General features: G+C 39.2%; 1 protein-coding gene across 1 annotated transcript in view; it reads left to right on the top strand.

The window, feature by feature from the left end:
• Positions 1 to 378: 378 nt before the first annotated feature.
• LOC106925354 (junctional adhesion molecule 3B-like) overlaps positions 379 to 17,137 on the top strand; it is a 47,828-nt gene continuing 31,069 nt past the window's right edge. Inside the window, exon 1 of the mRNA XM_088012328.1 lies at positions 379 to 1,174. Coding sequence (XP_087868454.1) covers positions 1,126 to 1,174 — 49 coding nt within the window. The 5' untranslated portion in view covers positions 379 to 1,125. The remainder of the gene's footprint in view (positions 1,175 to 17,137) is intronic.

Raw genomic sequence — 17,137 nt, 5'->3', positions numbered from 1 at the left:
CAAACGGCCCCTGTTGGGTCTCTTACATGTCATTTATCTCATGCTGAATTTTGTGCTGAAGAGTTCTGATACAACTTTTTAAAAAGTATAATTTTAATAGGCGTGTTTAATAAGAAATATTGTTGCTTGTTCAGACAGCTTCATAAAGCTCAACAAGTGAAACTCAGTGGCAAAATTGCTGCTCAGTTTTGCACAGTTGCTAAAAATGTTGGAATAAAGTTTTCAGACATGTTCTTTTTTTATTGAGGATTAATGTTCTCTGTGCTATGTTTGATTGATCACAGCGTTGGTAGATGTACACTTGTCAAGAATGAATTATGGTGTCACCATTATTTCAATAGATGATGCTTACATGCTACTTGGCAAGTAAAAGGGTAATGTCATCTTAAATGAACAAGTATTTCAACTCAGTGATAATAACATTATTATTCTGCATCGTTACCTTTTTTTTCTTCTTAGATTTTTGCTTAGGATGCAGACTAGTCTGACCCAAGACATTGTGAAACCCAGCATTTTTATTTTTTTTTTTTGGGGGGGGGGGTGAAATAAATAACCCCTCAGTTTTTAGAGTGCACTTTCGGTCACAGCAGCAGAGTACTAAGTTCAGGTTTGATCTCTTTAAATGTAACTTAAAATAGCCTTGGGTGGTTACTAGAGCAGTAATTTATATTTATATTTCTCTTTAGGAGCTATAGCATCACCTAAAAGCATTTGCGTTTACTTTTCAATCAAGAAAAAAAATGGGAAGACACTCTTTTATATATATGTTTTTTTTTGTTTTTTTGTTTGTTTTTTTCAAATCTCACTTCCCTCCCACATCACATACAAGTCTGGAAGCTGGTGGTTTCATATCTGGGTTCCCAGCCGGTGCCTGCCAACAGCAGTGTAAGGACACAGTAGTAAAAGCTTTCCTCATCGTGTCAACTATAAATTCCTGTCTGTGTGAGTGATGCTTTCGGTAGCTATGGAAACCCCATATAATAGCTCCTCCGCCCCTCTGCCTCTCTCTCTCCCTCCGGTAGTTTTCCCTCTAGGTCTCTCTCCCCCGCTCTATCCTCACCAAAGCTGTTAAGGCTACTTTGCGCATGTACGGCCAGCCGCACCGAGCATTGCATCGACACCAAGATGGCGAAAACACGTCTGGCTTGCCTCCTGACTCTCCTCTCAACTCACTGTAAGTACAAGATTCAACCCAAAGCAGCTGCCGTTTGAGCCCCGTGGCTTCGTTTGGGACGTGGCCATCATGGCCAGTCAACTCCTGCATCAGTTTTTATTGCCGTTTCTACCTCCGCGTTGTATGGAAAACGGACCGTGGACTCACAACTAACTAGTTGGACGCAACTACCGTTAAACTCAAAAGTGACTGACAGTAAACCCGCTATATTTGACCCCAAATACGTGTGGACTATTTAGAAACTGTAAACCGAAATGTAAAGAGAGGTTAGTCGCATTTTTTCACAACTTTTTGCTTAGTCCTCCTGTTGTTTCTCAATAGACTGCGTCGCATTTACTGCTGTTTACATCAGTATATCGCTTTTTTAAACAACATTAACGTAGCGGAGCTGTCGTTAAATCAACCTAGCGTTTCACGTCAGCTTGATTAAGTTGCACGTTTTGTTAGCGCGCGCGCTCATGTGCACGTGTGTGTGTGTGTGTGTGTGTGTCCTGACTCAAAAGGTTCAGACAGAAAAAAAAGAAGAGAGGGAAAAAAAGAAAACTTTCGTCAAGTTTGGTTAATCAAATATGTATATTTGCGGTTTCGTAGCTGGAGCCGTTAACTATTTAACGCGGGGCTGTGGGGCCGCGCTGACGGCAGAGATGTAGTGATGCGAGATAACGGTTTTTCCTGCGGCGGAATAAAAGCAGGCTGACCGCGGGAGGAGCCAGCCGAGCGGGCAGACTCTCGCGGTGGGTGCCCCCTCCTCTCCCTCCTCCTTCTTCACTGCTGCCTTTCAAACCGCACCGAAGCTTAACACTGGCTAATAGAAACAAGAGTGAGAAAAAAAAATACCCACAGTTTCTGTACGGCTTCAAAAATCTGTATGCTAGGTTTGTCTCCTGTAGCCGGAAGCGAAAAACGGACACCTGTAAGATATCACCGCAGTTCATTTATTTATTTCCTCATGAGCCCTTAAAGCCATGACAACCGCTCTCGTCCTTCTGATGATGTTTTATTGAGAGAACATAGTTACATCTGTGTTCTTATTAGAGCTTATAAATATATATCTATAAAAATTTACACCATATTTACTAACATTTTTTAATAGTTCAACACGAAATGGACTTTAATTTAGATATGTATGCTTTGTGCAAAATAAAAATAGAACACCTTCCAATTTATATTTGACCAAAAGAAATTTTGTATTTAATTATGTCAAAATGGAAATGTCCTCATTCAAAGTTAGATCAATTTATTGCATTTTTCAATGAAGTGAGTGCACTGATCAAATGAGAAAGCCAAAGCCTCTCCGTATTCAAATAGCCTTCCTGTTGACAGCTGAAGTGAGAACGGTTTAAATTATGCTCATGTTTCTGGTAATTTGTATACATTTAATGAAATCCCCCACACAGAACAACACAGCATCCTAGTAAATAAGTGTCTAGTTTTTTGGTAAGTTCAGAACATTGTAGCTTTAGCCAGGCCACTGACTGGAACCAGTGCGTTTTTCGGATCTGCTACTAGAATACGGTTAATATGATATCATTTTTAGAACAAAGTCTCATTTATAGAGGAAAATGAATAGGGAGTCACAAACACTTGTTTTCTGTTCTCTGTCACATTTCCCTTGAAAATCATTGAGCTAATGGGTTCCACCGCGTCGAGAAGCGTGGGTGTAAAATCATAAAACATGAGTTTCAGTTCTAATTATTGATGTATTTATAAATAAATATTAATTAATTCGACTGACTTTCATGTTGTTGCATAAATGAGATATAATGTATCTTGTATCAATGTCCAACTTTCACTTTGATTTCTCTATAACAGAAAATGACTTTTTTTAGTGAATTAAAGGAAATTGTGCTTCCTTTTTCTCTTTATCTGTCAGCTCGGCACAGAAATGCGCTTTGAGTTTTTCTCCTCGGATTAAGGTGTGAGAGGACAGGCGAACAGATCAAACCAAGTGGAGACATAAGAGCCTTCCCTGTGATCTCTCACGTGTGTGAGCAGGCTTATTCCCTTTACTTTAATTAGGACCGGCAGTGGAGCTTGTTTGAAATATGTTCCTGCGCTCTCCTGACATACCTTCAGGCTGTAAGATGATTTTTTTATTTTTTATTTTTCTTTAATTTCAGACACTCTTAACGGTGTTCTCTTGTGTAAACCTCAATAGCAGAACAATTAGTTTTTCATGTGGGCGGTGAGTGTGTGAAGATTTAGGAATTCCTTTTGTCTCAGTGGACAGGGCTTAGCCATGTGGTCAGCTGGGCCCCAGCCAACACTGCCTGTCTTTGTAGAAACTGGACAAATGCAGCCAGACTTGAGCTCGCCACAAGCCGGGTTATGAATTACTAATTGTTGCTGGTAGCACTGACTGTAATTCGAATGCTTCTTGCGTTTTGGAAAAAGTTCTGCTCCTAATATAGATCCAAATGCTCCTCCGATGTGGGAGACTGAATGTTCGTAGGAAATGAAAGTGTCAGTGGTTTGTTCTTTCTTTGCAGGCCTTGCTTGGTTTCATTTTCTCTCTCTCTCTGTGAGAGATGAGCTTGTTATTTCAGTTCATGGCGCTCTTAGAGTAGTGATCATCTGAACTGCCACACAACTCTAGGCGGAACGTGTCGCGTTTCTACGGCCTGTCGTCGGTCACCGGAGCAAGGCGAGGCGAGCACGCTTCCATCAGACTTGCATCCACCTTTTCCTTTGTTGGCTTTGGCCTGTTCTCCGAAAATACTCCAAAGAAATTCGTCGAAAAGGAAATCTGCCAGAAGGCTCCTGCCAAGAGCACAGCCAAGATATGTGGGGGCTGGAAGATGCTCAAAGTGGATTAGAAGTGAACCGATAGATACTGTGAGATCATTTCTTTTACTTTTATAAGAAACACCTGTGCTGAGGAGTGAATTCAAAAGGTCGTTGTTGCTTTTTAAACCGTGAGCTTCGACTGTGGCGAGCAGCTCACTTTTAGCACTCCGATAAGAAAAGTATACACACATCGTCATTCAAATGTTTTTAATTTTCAGCATTCAAAGGATCTGTTTTCTTTTAGAGTCCTGGATTTAACGTCATTTTCGGAGTTAAATGCCAAGACCCAATTTAGGGCTGCAACTAACGATTATTTTGATAATTGGTCGATCATTCTGACTATTCGTTGATTAATCGGATAAAGAAAAATTGCCACAGATTTTTCATTAAGCTACTTAAGCCTTTTCAATATTATAAATAAATTAAAAGATGGAAATAAACAAATAATTCAATTCCTTTATTTTAAATACAAAAATAAACATTTAATTGCCTTAAACACAATAACATAACGTTCAATTAATTTGAACGAACTAGGTGAATATGGAAAAATGTCACTTGATTAGTTTTGGGTAAAACATGTTGGCAAACAAAAGTGTTTTTATCTCAAATACAAAATGTATACATATTTTGTACAGTTTTGGTTTATTTACTGGTCTGAAAATGTTTTTGTCAGCAAGTGACTTTTTTGAGTCTGCACACTCCAATTAACAAATAATCGATTACTATATTACTAAATTATTTCACATAAAGCGTCTTTGAAGTGCTGTAGAAGTCTCATAGTTGACGATTATTTCAACAATCGAGTCGTCATGACCAATCCCATTCGAGCCCTCTCTTTATCTCCATCGATTAGATGTAAAAAAAACAACAACAAAAAACAAATAAAGCTGCCCCCTTGATGATTGCTTAAACCTTTGAAAACCTTCAGAATAACACAAAGCCAGGGTTCTGTCACCCAGTGTCTAACGTCTTTCTAAATGGAAACCTGGGACTCTGTCTTTTTGCACCGTTTGGCCAGGCAGGAGATGTTTCTCTTCCAGATAACTGCTGATGGCTCCCCAAGGAGGGCCTTGTTTTCTGACGTTTTCTCCCTCCACCTAAAGCTAGCAAGCAAATGTTAGGAACACACTCCAAATGACACGTTCCGTCCCCGTGGGCAAGTCGCAGACAGCCTGACATTTTTCTGAAGGGACGGTAAATGGCAGAGGAAATCGGGGCAGGCAAACAGAAAGAAGCCCTGCGCTGTTCGGGATTTGTTTTTGTCACGAGTCAGAATGCGGTGCGAGTTAGGAAGTTCTGCAGAGTTATTTGCAATCTCCATGTTGGAGCTGAAGCCGATCCTTACTTGTGCAACCGAAGCCCTTCCGTGTCATGAGGTTAAAGCGCCCCGTGTCCCATACCCCATGTGGAATGAACCGAAACAGCTGAGTGGGAGCGGGCGGTGGTTGTTTTGAGCCGCGTCGCAGGCGTGACCAGAAATATCTGCTGAGTCCCTCCTAAACCTGACTGTGCCATGTTAGCAAATGCAGCATTCCAAATAGAAAACACATGGAGGCAGACAGCTCCGCATCATATGAGCTCTGACTAGCAATCATTACCACCTGTTTTCCTAAAAGATAAAAAGAGTCCCCCGCCGATGAGCTGGCTGAGGTCAGAGGAGGAGGAGGCGGGGGAAGTTTTGAAGACGGAAAGCTAAGTGTTTTTTGGCAGTTGAAGGCCTTCAGAAAAGAAGCGGGGTGTGTCGGTTCGTCTCCCGAGACAGAAAATCCACTTCACCGTGACTCAGAGAAGGATTCAGGACCTTGGCCTGTTTTTATTCTGTTTATTTATTTATTTTTTGACAATGTCTTGCAGCGGTTGAGACACAAACAGCGACTTACCGCTCACTCCAGAAATGGCAGCGGCATTCGCATGCTTCAAATGTCAATAAGACAAGGAAGCGAAAAAATATAGGGTTCATAAATCACAGGCCATCTTGAAGCAGCACATGTTGGCCAAAAGTTCATGATGAAAATATGATAATGACCGAGGTGTGGAGAGGGAGGATTCTTGTGGGAAGTTTGGCTTCTAGATTGGTCACATCCTGAACCTGACGGGGGGACTATGAGTTCTTGGAAGTGACGAGTCTAATTTAATTAGAGCCATCATCCATTGTTTGTTTTGTCAAGATGGCTCGATTCTGTGTTTAGGCTGCTCTGTATCAGGAACGATCTGCTTCCTTACTGGGTGCCTGGGCTTTGGGCAGCACAAGAACAGCTTCCTGTTTGATGATCTTTATCTGCGATCACATGATCCCCAGAGGGAGGAAGTGCCGCGCCGGTTCCCCCCTGCTTATGTATTCGCTGGATACTGATGGGAGTACATCAATAGGTCAGAGGATCCCACCATTGATCAAACACTAGAATGCTGTCAGCTTAGTGAAATAATTAGGGGGTTCATTAATGACGGCGAAGCAGCGAACCGCGGTGTGAGCGAGGGGAAGAAGCTGGAGGCTGCGCCCCTGCTGGGAGTCACAGCCATATAATCGCTCTGGATTCAGCTTTTGTTTACAAGGCTGTAGCAAAAGGGCAATTATTTTCTAAAAATAGCCATAAGGCAGAGTCATCTGACGACCTCAGGTGTTTGAAATTGTTCCAATGTGATAATGATAGTGGACAAGACTTCTGAATAGCAGCTCCAAAGTTTCGGGATGTTTTTTTTTTTTTTCTCTTTCTTTAACAAGAAGTGTAACTCGTTAGAATAAATGTAGAAGCAAGATTAACCTGTTACGTTAGGGGTTTGGTTTGATGTTTCTTCTAAAATTGTAACATGTTCCTATAAAAACAGCAAGGCAGAGCTGGAGCGCTGTGTTTCATAAAACTTTAAAGGCCTAAAGGAGTCGAACGTGACGTCAAACCCCCTAGTCAGAGGTTACTCTAGACGTCTTTTCCCTGTAAGTCATTTTGACAAATCTATTTCTCTATCACCAGCTTGTCTACAGATATTGCAGAACATGTAGTCATCCCCTTTTCTCAGCCGTGGGAACTCCCACAGAACCCATTAATCCTTCCTGAACTCCCCACTTCCACCTGCTTGCCCTGTAAGCTGAGTGGAAGTTCAGAGCTTGCTTGTCTGTCGTCTGCCACCACATCACTCCTTCTTTTCTGGCCAATTTCAACGAACCAGTGGCTTGTTTTCTAATAAGGTCGGTGTTTGAGTGTGTTGGCAAGTGCGTTGTAAACAGTAATGCCCTCTCGTCTTCCCGTTGCTCGGCCACAGGTGGTCTATGTGTGCTTATCATCAGTGAAGCTGTGAATAACACTGTTATTATTAGGCGCCGCGTGGTTATGTCTGAGATTCTGGGATATATTCATAAAAGTATTTCGTGGCGCTTAATGTGGACAAACCTGCGTTCGCACATGCTTCTAATTCTGAAACTAGACGCAAAGGCAGAGCTGCTCCTAAAATAGCTTGAAAGAGCAACCACCTTCTCTCTGCCCTGACACAATTCGGGGGTAAACATGCCTGCACTTATTTATATTTATTTAAGTTACAGCCAGAATAAATTGCTTGGCTTTCTTGAATTCTAGAGTTACTTTTGTTTCACATATTGCACAAAAAGAAGGGGGGGATCAGCTTGAGGAAATTTTGGCAGAGGACCTGAAAAGTGGGGAAAAAAAGGGCAGAATTCTTCCTCTCTATCAGTAATCTCTTCCTAATATTTTTGTAAAAAATACTTTGAATCAAAGAAAGGGTCAGTTTATAGTTACACTGTCCCTATTTGAAGAATTTTACAGGATCTAAACTGAGTGGAGGAAGTTCCTCTGCCAGCAAGTGTTCCTCTATTATGTAATCAGTGTCTTTGTATCGCTGATATGCAATAATTTTAGAATTTTATACACATTTTTACTTTAGTTCATGCTTTTTTTTTATCTTTGATTGGATCAGTTAAATTAACACATTATTTCAAATAAGAAACATCCTTTTCGAATTTAGAAATGCCATTCAGACGTTGTTCTCTGAAGTTTTGAGGAAGGTTTCATCAGGTCAGAACCCAAAGTTCTCTGTTGAATGAAATCATAATAAAAACTCTGTCAATTTATCAATCGAACTTTATTCATATAGCAATTTTTGTACGGTGTCAGGTGCAACACAAAGTCTGTGGACCTGTTTCTACAGAAGTCATAGACAGGTCAGCACCGTAAACCACTAGAGACTTGCACAATGAAATGATCAAAATGACCAAATCAACTAAACGAATGCAACAATACTTAATTTTGAAAGTTTAATGAAGAGTTAAAAGTGACAGAATTCAACCAAAAATAGTCAAGGTACTAAGAAACTATTAAAGATATGCATATATGTTTAAAAGGAGAAAAAATAAATGTATTTTTAAACTTATAAAAAATAATAAAGTTGAAACTGCAGATGGCACACATACAAAAAATTGGAATCTGAAATATTAATCAATCAAGTTTATTTGTATAGCACATTTCAGCAACAAGGCAGTTCAAAGAGATCAAAGTGTGTTACATTATAAAAACACAAAAATAAAAAAGTTATTAAAATAACATGAAGTTGACAATTGAGACATCAGTGATATTTTTTTTAACCCTCTATGGCATACCGTTGCCCTCAGGCAACAAACCACAAATCTGTCCCTCACGTTGCTCCTTTGTGTTATTTTTGGGGTTTGATGATTTAAAATACCTCCAGACACATTTCTGTCCAAATAAAATAGGTATTGAGGTCCATGTGACCTTTTATTTAGAAGAGGAGCAGTCCTTTTCATGAAGCGGAGGTGCATGCTACACCTTGCCTCCTACCTGTAAGTTATACATCACTTTTCTTCATGTTTAAATTTGGGACACTCTAACTAAAAATATTTTCATATCTGTGAATATGTAAAGAAGCATTATAGATCATTTCAAGACAATTTTTTAAATTATTTATATGCAAAAACTGTGTTTTTTTGTTTGTTGCCTCAGGGCAACATTGCGCAGTTAGGGCCCTTCTGTGCAGACAATATTATTCTAATGTGATGATATTCAATTTATTACAAAATAATTATCAGAGCCAATTTATGTACTTTATTATTGACTAACAGCAACAGGAGATGGATGCAAGATCATTTCATGGACAAAGGGTGCATGGTTCAGAAGTTGGGGTCATTTCCAATGAAAACATGAGGATCCATTGTACAACCATTATTTCATTGTTTGTTTATCCTCAAAACTGACTTCAGTCCCAAAGGGTGAAGAGCTGGTCATCAATGAACAAATGGCCCCATTCCAAGGCAGGCAAAGACTGAAGCAATACCTGCCAAACCCAAAAATATGGGTTTGCAGGGAACTTCATATGGCTGGTGCAGATGGTGTTCCTTACAACCTATACAGAGCGAGTTGTGCAACCACCAAATCTACCAGATATGGGAGCTGATGAAAATATTATCCTGTGCTTGGCTCAAATTCTAACAAAGAATCAGAACTTCAAACTCTTATAAAAAGAACCTGCAGCCCTAACTACAGTGACTGATGTGAATCTGGTCACTACAACCCATAGATAATCAGATAAACAGGTGGTGATTCCCAGGTACGCCAATAATCAAGTGTCAAAAATGTGATACACAATTTTTTCACATCAGCAAGAAATTCCTTCCTGATGTTTAGCATATAATGGGGAAAAAGACTAATTTCAACATCCTTAGTGATTCTAACTCTGCCAAACATACCCATGTACAAACACACAAATGCTCGTTTTAGTCATTTGCGCAAATGTACCATTCATTAATGAAAGTTAGTCGTTTATTTTATATTTGGTGAGTTGGAACCATGTCTGATTTATTTTTGTCAAAAAAAGTGTTTTTATGAATATAGTTTTTGTTTGATTTGTATTTCATTTCTCATAATCACTGTAGAAAACTTTGCATTTTAGACCCCTTGTAGCGCAATGTTGCCCTGAGGCAACAAACCCAAATCCGGTTCCGGGAGGCATCAGGGTCCAATTTTATGATTGATATGTAATTAAGGGCCAATAAGCTCCCAAAAAATGCAGGAAAATATTTTTTCCCCAAAAAAACAAAAAGTCATGCCATAGAGGGTTAAATTAGATTTATTTAATAGGCACAGACACACAATAACGTAGATAAATTGCATAAAACAGCAGTCCAATGCTTGCATCATAATGCTTATAGCGAGAGCTAATTTGCAGAACTTGTCTCTAGTGACAAATGACAGTACAGGAATATTAATAACTTGAACTTTCAATTTAAACTCCCAGCTCCCCATAAAAAAAGCAAAACAGATCTTTGGAAAGTTTTACTGTGAAAAATGTGTCACTGTATTCCTACACTCTACATAGCAGGTGGAACTGTCATCCCTGTTAATTATTTCAAACTCAACATTGCCAGTAATGGACAGAGATTTCTTTCAAAAAGTGAACCTGTAAAGTTGTGAGGTAAAATACAATGTGGTTGAAAATTTGGGTGCACCTGATCTTTGTGCTGGTGCACCTATGAAAAAAAACGAGGCGTGCCAGTGCAACCAGTGTAAAAAGTTGGTCTGGAGCCTCACATTTTGTGATTTAAAACACTGTTGCCTTAATAAGAGGAATGTTGTTTTCAATGTTTCCACATCGTGACTGTATTTAATTTGCTACAGGAAATATTTCCGAACAGCCACATTTTGTCCTTCTTGATAATGAGTCAGGAGTTTCGGAAACCCAAAAATGTAGCTATTTTTTTCCAGGACGTGGACAGACATAGAAACCTTATTAGTCATTCATATTGTTAACTCTGTTTATCTGTAAACGAAAATGAGAAAGTCATGGAAAATTTTTGGGACTTATAGGAACTGTAGAGGTTAAAAGTGCAGCTCTTTGGAAATTTTTTTTTTTTTTTACATTGTCACATTAAAGTAACTTCATGATCCTAAAATAGCCATTGGTTCACCAACAGGCTTTGCTGTACAGAATTTTAAAAAGAGTCCTAATTAATGCGTTTTGTATTTAATTGTTGTACTGGTCCCCGAAATAACTCCACTTGATTTTTAAAATGTTTTCTTGCCACAACAGTAATGATCAAATCAAGGTAATTAGAGTATAGAAATTGGCATTATAATAAAGACTTAATGATGGCAGTAACTCTAAATCAATGTCATGATTCGCTGAAAGAGATGGAGGAAACAATACCAGGGTCTAATCAAACATTAATTTTAATTAAAACATTGAATGTTGCTGGTAAAATCATTACAGGGCTATTATGGTTTTGAATATTTATCATATTTTTATTCATATTTTTATTTTTAACTCCTCATGTATTTGATTTTTCAGTTTTATGCACAACTAAATATAACGAGTTCTCTGGAAAACAATGTTTACTATAAGATTTTATTATTGTACTGTTGAAAATAATCTTATATATTTTTTAAATCATTCTTCAACTTAAGACTGTGAAGAGGTTTTTGTATGTAAAATCTTCACTTCACAGGCTTTATTTTTATTCCTCACAACCAGCGGCGACGGATCCTCTCTCATCCATCACCGGCGCGTGTCAGTGGGTGTAAATTCACCTACAAAGCAGGAGCCATCAGTATAAAAAACGTACATCATCTGCTAACATCCTTTTGTGACAGGAACTGTCGGGTATTTTAGTAATAATTCCTCGAGTAATTGGACAAGCATGTGCTTTTTTCCAACCTGTTTCTCCTTCAGAGCTGTGCCTGCTCATATTTATGTGTACCCTACAAACCCAGACTACTGTTTACAGTTACCATGGAAACCCTCCAACAGCTTGTAGCTTGCTCTGTTGGGAACATTGGTTCGGATTTTGCTACACTTTCTTTAGGTGCATGATAAAATTAGAACTTTGTTTTGACATACCGTGTTCTGTTGGTTTCTAATAACTGTGTTAAGGTTTAAATAAGAGACAGCAAATGAATGAATGAAGTGTGATATTTATATTAGAGAGAATAACTAATAACTCAGTTTGTTCTATGTGCTTGTTGATAATCCTAAATGCTTTATCTGTGTTCTTTATGAAGTCCTGGAAATTTACAAATTTTTTCATCATCCAAAATGGCCCTAGTATTTATTTCTCACATATGACTCGATCCATATGAAATTTTGTTTCTGTAAAACATTATTTCTTACTGTTTTATCTGTTTTCATAGCTTCCTATCGTACCAAGCCAGGTGCATTTAGAATAGGGCGAAGTTAATGCTCGACATCCAGTTATCTTAAGGCTTTCTTGCACCATCTCAAGTTCATCTTAAAATAATGCGGGACGCTTCTGACTGTAAAAATAAATCATAAATGAGTGTTGGACCAGATCGCTTTGCTGCGACTGTGTCTGTCATATTTGAAATGTCAGAGAGCTATGATGTTATTTTGATAGGGGACAAGATGTTACGCTCAGGAATGTTTACTATCTTCACATATGGTGCATTTATCTTCCCCATAAATGTGCCATATATGAAACAAGCCTAAAGAAGTTTTGATGAGCAGTAAGATGATAGGATCAACTCAGGTGGCCTACTGAATCAAACAGAAGTCTATGATTAACTAAAACTATTGATCTACATGGTGCCTTTTCCTGCTTTAATTTCTACCAAACCCAAATGCAAAAACAAAAGTTCCCCGGTTTGGCTTGGCTGAACATTTCCTGTGTTGCCTAGCAACTGCTTGGAGCAAAGATATGATTTGGCATATAAGCCCTAGAAAAATGTCCAATTGTAAACAAGCAGGATCCGGTGCGTAAAGCTGTGAACTTTATACAGGTCACTGCTTTCTGTCATTGTGTTTGTGGTAAATTGGTTGTTGTTGCTGCTGGTTGGGGTGAGATTTACCTCCCGTATCTGATCCTTTCGTCAATCTATCGACCGTGGTACCAACTAATAAACGTCAATGTTTTTCTGCTCCTTTTTTTCTTTTATTTAACAACAAGTGTATGTAAGAAGTAGTGCTTAACGCGTTAACGCATGTGATTAATATGAAAATTTGAACTCGCTAATTATTACGTGACGTAGCTTAATTGAGCTTCCTATTTTGACCTAAAAGTCTCTCTTCTGTGGAAGGTTTCCTGGTTCACAGTAGTGCGTTATTGGCTCGACACACAGGGACCGGCGAACCACAGCGAAAGGTGAAATTTTTTCTCGACAGCAGACAACAAAAGTTGAACATTTTTCAGCTTTCTTGTGTTGCATTGCTACCTCGCGTGTGCACGTCTACGTGCGCAAACCTAAAATTTCACATGCACGAATTACACCAGTCACTTGGATGGATGAGGACAAGAGACTGGCCTCATTAAAACAAAATGACTTCCTTTAAACTTTTCAGAATGTAAAAAAACTGAGAATCTTCAGATATGTTTGGGTTGAGACAATAAAACATTTTCATAAACGTTCTTTGAAAACGTGTGTACAGTGATGGTTTTTGTTATGGGCTATATGGGCACCTGCCCAGGGTGACATCAGAAAGGTGTGGGGGCATCAAGAACTAGGAAAGAGCTACATCTTATCCGTCAGGTGTCCCCAGAACAATTTTTCTACGACTTGCATGCATGTGTAGAGGAGTAAGTTTTTCCTAGTTGCTCTTGAGTACTGAGAGAATACATAACCTAATTTCTACTGTAAGAAAAACAGCAACAACAACAAAAAAAAAAGGCCAGATAATTGCTCGCTTTTTAATTGGTTGGCAGGAGGAGGCGCTTCCTGCAAGAACCGCATCTACTTGCATATTTTTTTTGAAACTTACAAAGTTGGGCATAGTGATTAATCATGATTAATCGCAGCACTAGAGTGTGATTAAGCTGATTAAATTTCTTCATCAATAGACAGCACTTGTAAGAAGCTGACTTTAGCATTTGAAACCAAACTGTTGCAATGTTTGTGTGATTGTATTTGCACCATAGACGCGGTCATTAGCTTTGTTTCAACATTACAGTCAACAGGAACAACAAAAAGAGTAGCCAACATTCAGTCGAGCAGATCATCTGGCCGTATGGTGTGAGGACGATCCCTTCAGGGCTGCTTAGTGCTAAACGTATTGAAACCGAGTCGCAATTGATAGCATTGTGGTTGGCTCACATGCTTTGACAGAAACCAATTCAGTGTGATTGATCAAAATGGCCCTGGCATGAACTGGACCGTACAACTCCACATCTGTTTCCACCAAACCTTTCTCATCAGGCTTTGGAAGCGGAGTTATTACTTCAAGAAAAATGGGACTTTTTCTGTTGAGACCAATCATGAGAAGTGGTCAAAGCGTCCGTGCCTTTTAGACTTTGCTGTGACTCATATTCAGAGTGGAGGCTCAGCACACACAGAGCCGCTGCCACATGTGTGTGAGGGCATACTCTGGGTAAGTGAGTGCCTTAGATATTTGTCAGAATGCCAGACATAGGCGACGAGTTTGCAACACTGTGGTGGGTTCCTGTCTGAGCTCCATTAGTGGTTGCCTTACAGTAGGGCGTCCTAAGTTTCTGCGTCCACAGAGCAGCGGAACAAGGGTGTATTTTGGTGAGATTTCACTCTAGATTGTTTGTTTTACGCTCTGAATTACACTAATAGCGTGGCTAGAATCTCAAAGCGGATCCGTGAGGGACAGCAGAAAAAGAAGAAATTATTCAGTTGTAGAGGATGTGACTGGATATTCCACACCCTATCTCTTCTAAGGGATTTCCTGGATTTTCTTGCATGTAGTAATTGAACTAAATTGTCAGTTTGTCAACATTAAACCTCATATAACGTGCAACAGGAGAGTTACTCCCAAAATGACCATGTTATCTCCTGTGCCATTTCCTCTCCTGCTTTACATCTAAAGTCAGATTAAAATAACTCTTTTAGGGCTATAAACTGCAATTTTAAGTCTGTCTGCCTACCTCTGCCTTGCTTATATTACACAAGATTTCCCAGTCTAAAGCTGTTCTCATTTACTAGAACATACAGCAGAAAATTACAAAAAGACAAACAATATAGGTTTTAGGGTTGTATTGAATTTGTTTAAATCACCAACTTGCAGCAGCAATACCCGATTTGTAGGCGTGTTCTTGTTGAAACCAAGAACAATAAAAAGATTTCTCCATCCCTATGTCGTAATATTTTCTTCCTCCATGTTGTTGAGTCAAAACTTGAAGCTGGAAAACAACTTTGAATGTCATTGGTGGAGCCATCTTCCCAGAAAACACAAACATTTTATCTCGCTCTCTTAAAGCTTCAGCTATTTCTTCAATAGCGGCAGACCCCTTGAAAACAAAGCCATTTCTCATATTTGTTCTGCTAACCCTAAAAAGCTCTGAGCACAGATATGTGCTTCCTAAAATATTCAACATACAAAACCAAAGAGGCACAAATAATTTATTGAGAAGTTTTTAAAAAAAACAACAACAGGAGGAGGAGAACAAAAGCCATTTAGCTGTTAGGGATAAAACAGAGAACAGGTGAACTCAAAGAAGCCACTACATTCATAGTACTCTAGTAAAGTTTAGTCTAGCTTGCTCTGGCAGAACAATGAGTGCTGGGTTTCATCAGACTCCTCACCTCAAGACTCAGAGAATCTGCCTCTCCTTGTATTAAAATGTAACAAATCTCCTGTTTTTTCCCCCAGCCAGCACCGCCCACTACTCCTACTGCCCTTCCTTAAAACAGACTCTTTCATGCAGAACTGATCAACTGTACAGTTTTATCTCAAATCATCAACACTCGAGATCTGTGGGCAGCTTCCTTTGGGGCGATTGTTAGCGCGTTAATGCCATTCGGCGAGAACAGCTCGGTTGTTCAGAGAGAGGAGACGACTGCAGAGCTGTTGTGACGTACTGGTTTCTAACCTAAGGCAAACAACAGCCTATATGGCTGGGACTAAACTGCTGCTGCCTGTTACGCTGTTTCTCTACTGATACAGAGCTGGTTGCGTTTAAGCAGATTGAGCCTGGCTCCTTGCCAGTTGCAGTCATGCTTTATCAGGGCAGGGCCTGCTCTGCGCAGTTCACTTGGTGAGCTCGTTACCACCGAGCTGAGAAAAATCAACGCTATCTATTGTCTGTATCAATGAGTAAAGTAGCTCTGTTTTATTAGCTTAAGCTTTCAACCTGTCTGTCATGATGAGTTTTGAAATGTTGGCAGCTTTATTTGCTATGTATGAAATTTCACATACGCAATATGAAATCGACTACTTGCCTGCTCACACATCGTACCAAATACGATTTTCTTTTTGTCAATATGCAACACTTATCCAACGTCTTTATGGCAGTCTGTATGGTCCACTTCCGATCTCCCTCACCAAAAAAAAAAAAATCAGATTAATGCCACTTCCATATGTTGTACCAAATCAGATACCTATCTGATGGTTTTAACCCTTTCATGCATGAATTATGATCCTTTGTATAAGGATTTTTTTCTAAATTTTTTTTTATTTTCTTAAGACATAAAAAAAGTAGGTTTATTTTCTCCAAATGCAAAGTTGTTATTTGAAAAATACATCAGTAGTATTGTTCTGTAGGGGTTATTTGATGTCACAATATTTTTTTTTTTTACATGCAAGAGTCGTCTACAGTATGGAACGGGTCGGTTGCCATGCTTTTTTGTCTGTCAGCCATATTGGATTTAACAAAAATAATTTCTTGCATTTGCAGATGATGGCCAGTAGTTGATAGTGTATTTTATGGTGCATTAGTGTCCACTTCAGTGGTCTCTATGCATTTATAACATAAAAATCCGCAAGAAGCACAAGAGAATGACTTTTAGACAGCTGTCCACTGTAGTGACCACTATTCATGAAAGGGAAAAGCGATGAAGTCTGAACGGTTATGTCACATTTAGTCCAACTTTTACGTCATTGACGTGACACATGAGTCATAATTTGGTAGCTGTGGTAAATCCAGACATGCACAATGGCTGAAAATTATATGAAATTAAGAACGAAGTCTGTTGGTGCAGCGCATCACACCACAATCCCACCACTAGTTCTGACTACGCATCCAAACAAAATTCTCCACAGAAGCTGCAGTCAGTGCTCCACAAAAGCCCATTTCTATTAAATGTGCTTTATTTTTATTAACTTCCTTCATCTTGTTATGATTTCTTTTACAATACTGTCCACTCTAAATAAATCTTTCCATCCATTGTTTCTTCTGTAAATAGAGCACTTCTCTGTGACATCTACATTCTCAGTACACGCCACAACGAACGTCACTTTGGAGTCGTA

Source organism: Poecilia mexicana, unplaced genomic scaffold, assembly GCF_051168715.1.
Source record: "Poecilia mexicana isolate PSO_F unplaced genomic scaffold, ASM5116871v1 scaffold_14, whole genome shotgun sequence".
Taxonomy (NCBI): Eukaryota; Metazoa; Chordata; class Actinopteri; order Cyprinodontiformes; family Poeciliidae; genus Poecilia; species Poecilia mexicana.
This window is presented reverse-complemented; position numbering and strand designations above follow the sequence as displayed.